At 47.5% G+C, this 11026-nt stretch overlaps 1 protein-coding gene across 11 annotated transcripts in view; it reads left to right on the forward strand.

Annotated features, from left to right (window-relative positions):
* Positions 1-10917, forward strand: part of SEC24C (SEC24 homolog C, COPII coat complex component) — a 40789-nt gene extending 29872 nt beyond the window's left edge. For 6 of the 11 annotated variants that reach the window (XM_072756253.1, XM_072756252.1, XM_072756255.1 and 3 more), the window contains 17 exons: positions 2481-2592; positions 3028-3155; positions 4786-4924; positions 5132-5247; positions 5428-5552; positions 5700-5891; positions 6098-6191; positions 6409-6525; positions 6877-7047; positions 7530-7626; positions 7729-7874; positions 8096-8234; positions 8382-8500; positions 8596-8775; positions 9034-9225; positions 9457-9546; positions 9691-10917. In XM_072756253.1, coding sequence (XP_072612354.1) covers positions 2481-2592; positions 3028-3155; positions 4786-4924; positions 5132-5247; positions 5428-5552; positions 5700-5891; positions 6098-6191; positions 6409-6525; positions 6877-7047; positions 7530-7626; positions 7729-7874; positions 8096-8234; positions 8382-8500; positions 8596-8775; positions 9034-9225; positions 9457-9546; positions 9691-9831 — 2298 coding nt within the window. In that variant the 3' untranslated portion in view covers positions 9832-10917. Of the gene's footprint in view, positions 1-1126; positions 1196-2480; positions 2593-3027; positions 3156-4785; positions 4925-5131; positions 5248-5427; positions 5553-5699; positions 5892-6097; positions 6192-6408; positions 6526-6876; positions 7048-7529; positions 7627-7728; positions 7875-8095; positions 8235-8381; positions 8501-8595; positions 8776-9033; positions 9226-9456; positions 9547-9690 lie in introns of all 11 variants that reach the window. The other 5 variants (XM_072756250.1, XM_026004701.2, XM_026004698.2 and 2 more) reach the window with 1 other exon arrangement.
* Positions 10918-11026: the final 109 nt, after the last annotated feature.

The following is an 11026-nucleotide window of genomic DNA, read 5'->3' on the forward strand; positions in this document are numbered from 1 at the left end:
AATAGTAGCTGGGTCCAGGTCTTGTCCTCTTAGATTTGGCAGGGTAGCAGTCTACTTAATGGACTGCAGGGTAGAGCTGGTGGGAATTCTCTGATGGTAGGTGTTAAGAGAAGGAACGCCTCACTGGTTTCTCTCTGCCCCTAGCTGGACAGTATTTTAGGAGGAAACCTCCAGTACTTTTGTTGGCTAGAATTTTGCTATGTAGTTGGGGGAAAGTGATCTATAGTTTATAAGGGCAATGTGGGGGAGCTGCTTTTCCCAGGAAGAGGGTGAATCTCACCCTTAGAGCCATCATCAGAATCCTTAGGCCTTCTTATCCTACTTGGAATAGAGGCTGGGACTGTACTCCTAAGTGGGGGCTAGTTTATAGTTCTGTCTACAACATTTGCTATGTCAGTTACCTCACCATGCTTAGCCATTGTCATATTCCATTCTGTTCTCTTCCCTCTTCCTTTGGGGAATTACCATGGTGAAGGACCCTGTTGGCTAAGAGGGACCCTAGAGGATTAAGCAACCTCTCCTTTTCCCCTCCAGGGCGAAGGAGAGTCTAGTTGGATGTCAGGAAAGGCTTTTTTTTTTTTTTTTTTTTAAGATTTTATTTATTTATTCATGAGAGACACACACAGAGAGAGAGAGAGAGAGAGAGAGAGAGAGAGGCAGAGGGAGAAGCAGGCTCCATGCAGGGAGCCTGACATGGGACTCGATCCCGGGTCTCCAGGATCAGGCCCTGGGCTGAAGGTGGTGCTAAACTGCTGAGCCACCCGGGCTGCCTAGAAAGGCTTCTTTAATAAGCACAGTCCTTAGATGGGAGGTTTGGCCTTTTGGAGGGAACATCCCTCTTCCTCCTTAAGATTTCTCCCATTCAGCCCCTCCCTGTAAAACCTCTGCTTGCTTCTTGTTTGCCCTGTTATATTTCTATATCATAGTCTGAGCCATTAAAGCCTCTGTGTTGGGCCAGCGAGACTTGGAATTTCTAACCTAGAGAGGGCCTGATTTCAGCACTATAAGCTGGGCTCCAGCTATTCATGTCTAACTCATCGGGGTCCAGAGAAGTAACATCTGCTTCTTGTTCTTTTGTCTCCCTCCCTGTATTCCCCTGCTGCCTTTATTATTAAAACACTAAAAGCAACTCAATGAGCTGCCTCCTCAGCAGAAAACCAGGCACAGAATAGACCCTGATGCCATTCCTAGTCCAGTAAGTGCAGGGGGTGGTATGTGTGTGCGTGTCCTCCCTGTGTTAATGCCACCCATGCATGTCTGTGACCTCATCTTCACCTCATCCACCATGTCCATCCCTCTCCATCCTCTTCCCTTAGTCCTTCTAGACCCTTGCTTTTACAAACCAGAAGGATGTGCATGTCTCAAATCACCATGTAATGAAATAACAAGCTGTTAGCAGTGCTTTGAGTATGGGTTGGTAGATCAGGCTCTAAGGGTGGGATCAGTTGGCATGTTAAGCATTGGTTTTGGTCCTGCTGGGTCCTCTAGGAGCCTGCATGTGACATTTGATAGAACAGGACAAAGTGGAGTGGTAGGTTCTTCCCTTTGGGGATTGATTTATCTACAGCTTGTGGAGGAACTTTGGGTAGGTGCAAGTGTGGGAATACTGGCATTTCTCACAGGGGACGAGACTGCTGGTTTGGGAAAAGTGTGGGCCACTTTCTCATCTGGAGGGTCTGTTTGACTCTGATATGTTTCAACTCTTTCTGCTGTGGGATATGGAGTCTTACTCTCCCCTTACTTTTTCTGGTTTTACCAAACCATCTTAAAGTAACTGACCAAAGGTCATCAGCTACACGAAGATCTGATAACTTTTGCAAGATCTTTTTTTTCCCTTCCTTTTGCTGGGTCTGTCAAAATGTGGGGGACTGAGGACTGGGCTTGTAAGGATCGGGTCCTTAATCCTCTTCTCCCATATTGACGCACTGATGCTTACCTGAAAATAAGGCAGCATCTGCTTCCTCACCTTACCTGGTCATTTCTGTTTAATCCTCTCCTCACCCTGTTCCTTCTGCTTTCATTGAGTGTAGAGTCATTCCAGGTAGATTCATTTTTTACATGGTTACTGTTGTCTGTTTTCCAGCTCTGACTCAGATGTGTCTTGGTGAGAGGAGGGGAGGGGAGGCTTGATGGGGGAGGGAAGCAGAATCTGATCATGTTTGAAGGTTTGTGACAAGACTTGGAGCTTTCCTGGGGGGCGGAAGGGGGTGGTCGCTACTGATTGGGGATCAGGGCATTTCATAAAGAAGTCCATTCTCTAGTGTTTCCTGTCTAGCATTTTGCTGCTGACTGTAGGGTGGAAGATTGGCATTGTAGCATTTTATGTGATCTCCAGAAGGAGAACAGACCTGATGCATGAGGTATTCTTGGCAAATTACTAGTTTCCGTGCTATAGCTCTAGCCTTTTTTCTCCTGGCTCTCTAGGACCTGATAGTTCCCTTTTTTTCTGTCATCTCACTCATTCCACTTCTTCCCTACAGATTCAGGTTATTGAAGATGACAGGAACAACCGGGGTTCAGAGCCATTTGTTACTGGAGTACGGGGACAGGTGCCACCCTTAGTCACCACGAACTTCCTGGTGAAAGACCAAGGTAAGAAGGGTATTTCTCCCTGTGAAGGCTTTTTCTCCAAGATTATCAGCTTATGGATAAGCTTTTGTCGGCCTCATTTTTTTCTTGAAGATTTATATTTATTTGAGAGAGAGGGAGGGAGAGGGAGTACACATGGGGAGAGGGGCAGAGGAAGAGGGAGAGAATCTCAGGCAGACTCCTTGCCCAGTATGGAGCCCAATGTGGGGCTTGAGATCACGACCTATGCCGCAATCAAGAGTTGGATGCTTAACTGCCTGAGCCACCTGGGTGCCTCGCTTTTGTCAGTCTTCAATCAGAAACCAGTCCCTCCTTGGTCTCTAGGGGAAAAGCTGCCATCCGCTTTAGCATTTTTTGTGGTGATGGCGTGTATCAGCAATGGAGAGCTAGTGTCTGGAGGGATTCTCTGATCTGACCCAGGTTTTCTACCTCCTCCAGGGAATGCAAGTCCCCGATACATCCGATGCACATCTTATAATATCCCTTGCACATCTGACATGGCTAAGCAGGCTCAGGTGCCCCTGGCAGCTGTTATCAAGCCACTGGCAAGGCTGCCACCAGAAGAGGTAAGTCAAGGAAAGGATTAGAGTATAATGAATGGGAGGAAGAGCGAGGGAATAAGACTTCTTCCTAGAAATGATGCTGGCATTCATAATGGAAGAGGTCTTGGTTGGGTGTGAAGGGAGAGTATCTTCAATAGCTTTCTACCCCAGGGCCTGTGCCTCCTGGCATAGGTGGTCGGGATGAAGGTAAAATCCTAAGAAATTGTTGGATGGAAGCACAGTCCATATGGGAGGCAAACTATGAAAAAGAGGTAGGGGGTTCCCTGGGTGGCGCAGTGGTTTGGTGCTTGCCTTTGGCCCAGGGCGCGATCCTGGAGACCCGGGATCGAATCCCACATCAGGCTCCTGGTGCATGGAGCCTGTTTCTCCCTCTGCCTGTGTCTCTGCCTCTCTCTCTGTCTCTCTGTGACTATCATAAATAAATTAAAAAAAAAAAAATTAAAAAAAAAAAGAGGTAGGGCCAACTTGTAGGGGAGGAGACAGCTGAATGCAGAAGCTTCTCATAGCATGGTTATCTCCAAATGATTACAAGTACATTATCCTGTTTTTCTTTTTCTTTTTTTTTTTTTTATCCTGTTTTTCTTTTGTACAGTCCTATCATCCCTGGTAAGTTAGGGAATGTTAGGACAGCATATAGGAAAAAAGGGTAGATTAGGGTCTAATAGTCCTTCTCTTACCTGGCTTGGTCCTGATTTATCACCTGAAATCAGCATGAAAAGAGAGCGTGAGCTTGTCAGCTGCTCTGCCAGGCTTTGGTAGGATAGCCTCATGTTGGTAAGAGGAGGCCTAGCTTATTGAATTTAGGATGGATTTCTCTATAACTGGAAGCTCAAGACTCAGTTTACATCCTGCTTCTCTCTGTCTTGCTCTGTGTTTTTCTCATTCTGGGTCTCAATGGGGATGGTTAGACACTTGGCCGCTGATCTTTTATTTGTAGGATAACATCTACTTGGGTCATTGGTAGGTAGGTGTCACAGAAACCCAGGGATGGGGGAGGGTCAGTGTCCCAGGTACTTGGTTGGGGAAGGAAGCAAAGTTAAGATTCCTAGGGCAATGGGATCCCTGGGTGGCGCAGCGGTTTGGCGCCTGCCTTTGGCCCAGGGCGCGATCCTGGAGACCCAGGATCGAATCCCACGTCGGGCTCCCGGTGCATGGAGCCTGCTTCTCCCTCTGCCTGTGTCTCTGCCTCTCTCTCTCTCTCTCTCTGTGTGACTATCATTAAAAAAAAAAAAAAAAAAGTAAATCCTTTAAAAAGAAAAAGATTCCTAGGGCAAGAGTGAAGATAATTGAAGATAGGGCCAAAAATAAGAATCCTAGATAATCTTTGGCTTTCTCCTTATATGCCTGTGGCAGCCCCTGATTTGGTAGGTCCATTTTCACAGGTCTTCTCATTCAAGAAGTGGAATTCTAAAGAGGAGAAAGAAGAGGAAACTATAGAATTTGAACTCTTAGGAACATTCCTGTCACCAGTACCCTCATCATTTATCTTCATTCCCCTTCACTGTACTCCTTCCTTAGGCAAAATATCTTAGCTATGCCCTCCTCCTTCCAGGTCGTTCCTCTTCATCTATTGCCACATGTCTCAACCCACTGTAGCTTTTCTCTGTGTGAGCTCTTCTCCTTTGCTCCTTAGGTGTCACCCTATGTTGTGGACCATGGGGAATCTGGCCCCTTGCGCTGCAATCGCTGCAAAGCATATATGTGTCCCTTCATGCAGTTCATTGAAGGAGGGAGGCGCTTTCAGTGCTGCTTTTGCAGTTGTATCAATGATGGTATGTTCACAGAGGCTGGGACTGGGGGGTGTTTTGTACTGCATCTTCATTATTTTCTTTCTAGTTAGATAGGTGAGGTTCCATTATTCGGGAACTGGGGAATAGGGCATATATGGGGATGTGGGGCAGTAGAGTGAGCTCAGCCAGGGCAAGACTTCCTAAGATTGAGAGTGGACATTTGAATAATTTCTGCATGCTCCCCCACAGTTCCCCCCCAGTATTTTCAACATCTGGATCATACTGGCAAACGTGTGGATGCTTATGACCGTCCTGAGCTATCCCTGGGCTCTTATGAATTCTTGGCCACTGTAGATTACTGCAAGGTAAAGGAAAGTTGCATGGGGAGGAGCAGTGGGTGGAGCACATTGAGACTAAGAATCGCTGTGTTGCTGTGTTCATCCCTCACCCTTTTGTTGTCCTCTTTGATGTTGACTTCTCTCTAGTCAACTAGTTTGCTTACCAATACCCCATACCTCTCTCCCCAACATTTCCTTCTTTTGCAGAACAATAAGTTCCCCAGCCCCCCTGCCTTCATCTTCATGATTGACGTCTCCTACAATGCCATCAGGAGTGGTCTTGTTAGGCTCCTCTGTGAGGAGCTCAAGTCACTGTTAGACTTTCTACCTAGGTGAGACTTCTGGAGACAAGGTGCTTCCTTTGGACAAAATCATGGGGGTGGGAGGGTTCCGGCTTGACTCAGTAGATAGAGCTTGAGGTCATGAAGTTGGCTGGGGGAGAAGATGGCAAGTATGGGTAACGATGCTACCTTCTACAGGGAGGGAGGAACAGAAGAATCAGCAATCCGTGTTGGCTTTGTCACCTATAATAAGGTGCTCCACTTCTACAATGTGAAGAGCTCATTGGCCCAGCCACAGATGATGGTTGTATCTGATGTGGCTGACATGTTTGTGCCGCTGCTGGATGGCTTCCTTGTCAACGTTAGTGAGTCTCGGGCAGTCATCACGAGGTAAGAGCCAGATTGTAGAGATAAAGTGGGAGTGGGGTAGGTACAATCAAAGAAGACCAGACAGTTGAGCAGAGTGGTCAGCAGATGGATAGGGACTGTGCCTCAGGAGTTTCAGTCTAGAGGCCACTAGATTCTTCAGAGAATTGAGGACTGAGGAATCAATCTGGATAGCAATTTTGATTGCCTTCCATCACCTGTCTCTTCAGCTTATTGGATCAGATTCCTGAAATGTTCGCAGACACAAGGGAGACAGAAACAGTATTTGCCCCAGTTATTCAGGCTGGGATGGAGGCTCTAAAGGTAAGGCTAGAACCTTGGCAACTTCCTCTGCCTTGCTTTCCTTTGACCATCTGCTACCTTGGGATATAACCCCTGTTTCTTTAGTGATTGATGACTGTCCAGTAACTCATCACTGGCATATCTGACATATCTGGCAATGACAAAATGACGAGGGAAGGAATAAATGAATAATAGCTGAATAAAGGAAAGAATGAACAAGTAGTCCTCTCTTTCCTAGGCTGCTGAGTGTGCAGGGAAGCTGTTTCTGTTCCATACCTCCCTGCCCATTGCAGAGGCCCCAGGGAAACTGAAGAACAGAGACGACAGGAAGTTGATCAACACAGACAAGGAGAAGGTGTGGGACTGGGAGATGGGGGGAGGACTTTCCATTATAGAGGAAGGTGGTAATTCTTCACAATGCAATACTCTTAACTTTCTTGAAGGGGGACTGGGACTAGACACCCTGCTCTTTCACATGTCAAGTCCATGACTGCCAACCTTCTCTAGTGCTCCCACACCTCTCTACCCCATCTCATCTCAAAGCCCTCGATAGATTCTTTTTTTAGAGAATGTCCTACTAGTGTTGCAAATAACCTACGAAATAGATCTGAAGTCTTAGATATATTTGAATATCCTGTATTAAACATATAGTTCTCAAATAGGGTAGAGCTGAAGTATTTGAATGTTTTCTTCTATTCTTCCCCAGACTCTGTTCCAGCCTCAGACAGGTGCCTATCAGACCCTGGCCAAAGAGTGTGTGGCCCAAGGCTGCTGTGTAGATCTCTTCCTCTTCCCTAACCAGTATGTGGATGTGGCCACACTCTCTGTTGTACCCCAGCTCACTGGTGGCTCTGTCTACAAATATGCTTGCTTTCAGGTAGGATATGGGACTCTGGGTGGCAAGTGGAAGCAGGACTGGGAATATCTGCTTACACATGGAGTAGTTCTTTAGCTGCTGACTCATTAATAGGAATCCTAGTGAAGGAGAAGACTATAACATAAAGAAGAGAACCACAAGGGTAGTGGTTAGGAGCATGAGGCTTGGAATTGTCCTTAGTTGTTATTCTGGCCCTCCCAGAATACTAGGAGTCTGACCTAAGAGAATTACTCAATTATTGTTTCTTTGTTTCATCGGTAAAATGGGATTTTAATACTTAATTAGGGTTTTTCATCAGGGTCAAATAGTTATATGTAAAATACTTAATGTGGTATTTGGCATGTAGTAAATGCTTAAAAGCTATCATTATCATCTCCACTGTTGTTATGATTCAGCAGCTTGTAGAGTGGAGGGGATGCAGGGAGATAGTCCTCAGGACGTAATGTAGTCAGTGATGTGACTCTGGGCCTGGGGGGCTGCAGGTGGAGAATGACCAGGAACGGTTCCTGAGTGACCTCCGTCGGGATGTACAGAAGGTTGTTGGCTTTGATGCTGTGATGCGCGTTCGGACAAGCACTGGTCAGTCCTGGTTAGAGAAGAGCAGGTTGGGGGCTAAACCTGGGAGGGAGGCAAGTGGCATCTGTGATATCTGTAGCCCTGACCCTATCCACGTGGTCTCAGGTATCCGTGCAGTAGATTTCTTTGGGGCTTTCTACATGAGCAACACAACAGATGTGGAGCTGGCTGGGCTGGATGGGGACAAGACGGTGACTGTGGAATTCAAGCATGATGATCGGCTCAACGAAGAGAGTGGAGCCCTCCTGCAGGTAGCAGGCAGCAGGCAGGGGCTGGGGAGGAAGTGTCAAATATCATACTGGTTATAAATGGGCTGCTACGAAGAAGGTAGGAGGGAGGGGAGAGGACTAGAAGAGTCTGGGGAAGGGTGGCTCATGTCTTTCTTTTAGCTTAATAATACAGCAAAAGAACAGGCTTTCAGAGGGCTTTGGTGAGGGAAGGGTATGAGTTCTCCCCTTCTCCTTTCCCCTAGTGTGCCCTGCTCTACACCAGCTGTGCAGGGCAGCGACGGCTCCGCATCCACAACCTGGCCCTGAACTGCTGCACCCAGCTGGCTGATCTGTATCGAAACTGTGAGACTGACACGCTCATCAACTACATGGCCAAGTTCGGTGAGGGTAGAGGCAGGGATTGGGAAGTGGGATTGGGGCTGAGAGAGAGGTGACTGTCAATGATGCAGCACTCCCAGGTAGGTATGGTGGTAGGAAAGCACATGTGATGGGGTGGCCAGTCAGTGACTGTGCTGTCTCCCTTTCCAGCATACCGGGGGGTCCTCAATAGCCCTGTGAAGACTGTTCGTGATACTCTCATCACTCAGTGTGCCCAGATCCTGGCCTGTTACAGAAAAAACTGTGCCAGCCCCTCCTCTGCAGGACAGGTAGGACAAGCCCATTGAAGGAATTGCTGGGACAAATTTTTCCACCTGGGAGAGATTTCTCATGATCATTAACTTTACTTTAATAACCCCTGCAGTTGATTCTTCCTGAGTGCATGAAGCTACTCCCAGTTTACTTGAACTGTGTGTTGAAGAGTGATGTCCTGCAGCCTGGAGCTGAAGTCACTACTGATGACCGTGCCTATGTCCGACAGCTGGTTACTTCCATGGATGTGGCTGAGACCAATGTCTTCTTTTATCCTCGGCTTCTACCATTGGTGCGACTGAGGGCTGGGGTGTGAGACATTGCGTTGAGAAAGGGGCATCATAAGAGGAAGGGAGGAGTTAATATTATCTGTGTCTAACACCAGTGAATTTGTTTTTAACCTACATTATCTGATGTAATTTCCACACTAAGAAAGTTACTGAGATTTAGCTTTCTGAAATTTTGTGTGTGTGTGTGTGTGGGTGGTGGTGGCACAAATGTGTTTTATGGTCCTTGGTAAATAACCTTTTGCCCCCTTCCTCTTGTTTAGACAAAGTCTCCCATTGAGAGTGCCACTGAACCGCCAGCAGTTCGAGCATCTGAAGAGCGTCTAAGCAATGGGGATATATATTTGCTGGAGAATGGGCTCAACCTCTTCCTGTGGGTGGGAGCAAGTGTCCAGCAGGGTGTTGTCCAGAGCCTCTTCAATGTCTCCTCCTTCAGTCAGATCACCAGTGGCTTGGTGAGAGCAGGAAGTCAAGGGGAATATGGGTGTGGAAATGCATTTTGTGATATGAGTGGGAGCCAGTAAATCTTGGGTGCTAGTCCCCTTGAATAGCAGGTAGTATTTGGGGAGCAGGGAGGGTGCTGTCATTTCCCAGGCTCGTTTCAGATGATGAATACCTCTGTGCTGCCCCATGTGACTGGGCTCAGAGTATCTTTACCATAAGGATAAATTAATTTTGTGTTGCAGAGCGTTTTGCCAGTTTTGGATAATCCGCTGTCCAAGAAAGTGCGAGGCCTCATTGATAGCTTAAGGGCACAGCGATCACGGTACATGAAGGTAACACTGATCTAAACCCTGCATTTCTTACTTTGTCAAGTCCTCCCCCGGAAGGGGGGTGGGAATAAGTGATTGGATAATGGGATGTTAGGGCATATTTCATTCTTTTTGGTGCTGCCTAATGACCCTATCTTTTGGCCATAGCTTATCGTGGTGAAACAGGAGGATAAGCTGGAGATGCTGTTCAAGCACTTCCTGGTGGAAGACAAGAGCTTGAGCGGAGGAGCATCGTATGTGGACTTTCTCTGTCATATGCACAAGGAAATTCGGCAGCTACTGAGCTAGAGCAAGTGGGTAAATGGCAATAGGGTCCCAGGCCAGCTTCCAGAAAGTATCCCAGGATGGCAGAGAAATTGGAACAGTTCCGTATCTAAGTCATGTAAGCTGACCTCAATCTCTTTGGGGGGTGGGGGAGGTATAAGGAGACACCTTTCTGGGATCAAGTATCCTACCACTCTGTCATGTCCTGCTGATGGAAGGTGCCCCTATCCCCTCACTTTATCCTCCTTTTCCTGCTAATCCTGTCGTAATGAATGTAGTTTCTCAGTTCACTGTATATGATTCGGTGTTGGGGGATTTGGAGGCACCCAGACTCTGGCAATATAATATGTCCCCTTGGACCAGCCTCCAAGAAGAGAGGGGCAGGCAGGAAGGAGTGGGAATCCCAGGGTTACCATGGGGGGGGGTGCTAATTCAGCTCAGTGTCATCAACAACTTCCTATATTAGGGATGAAACATACAGGTGCACAAGAGCTGGGGTATAGACCATAGATGGTGGAGAGAAAAGTGGTTGGTCAGTCCTTCTTGGGCCTAGAAATCAGCAACCAAGTCAAAAGTTATGGAGAGTGGCTGATTAGCTTTTCTCTCTTTCCTGTAATGATTGGTGATCACTCAGTGGATAGAGGCACATTGTCACAGATGAATGAGCCTGGGAAATGAATTGCAAAGATTAGGACCTGGAAGAGGTACCAGCCTCTTTTCCAGCTGGAGAGGCTCCAACACTGGATGGTTCTGTAGGGAGCCTGGTCATCAACTTGCAATACCTCACAGAGCCAGCCCCTCTCCCACTCTGCGCTCCCACTGGAAACACTGATTCTCCAAGCTGGGAGTTGTTGGGGAGAGAGGCAGAGGTGGCTGGAGCTCTGTTCTCTCCTGCCCGGACACCACTCGAGCTGTGGTATTGACAGAGTGGCTGACAGCTATCTTCCAACCTGAACTGGCTGGGGCAGGACAAGGGCTAGGCTTGATGGTGGCCAGGCTTGTCTGCTCCCAGCCTGGGATTCCCCTGCTCTGGACCTCTCATTTCTCTTCATTGGTTTATTTTTCAATGCATCTTTAATTTGTAAAGAAATAAAATAAATTAAGATGTAACAGCCTCATTTTTACTTGTGACTTACCATCCCCCCCCATTCGTTCCTGGGAGGCCTAGCACTTCCCAGGAAGTGGCCGGCTGCGCGGAACTGCGCATGCGTCACACGCC

This window comes from Vulpes vulpes, chromosome 4 (assembly GCF_048418805.1).
Source record: "Vulpes vulpes isolate BD-2025 chromosome 4, VulVul3, whole genome shotgun sequence".
NCBI lineage: Eukaryota > Metazoa > Chordata > Mammalia > Carnivora > Canidae > Vulpes > Vulpes vulpes.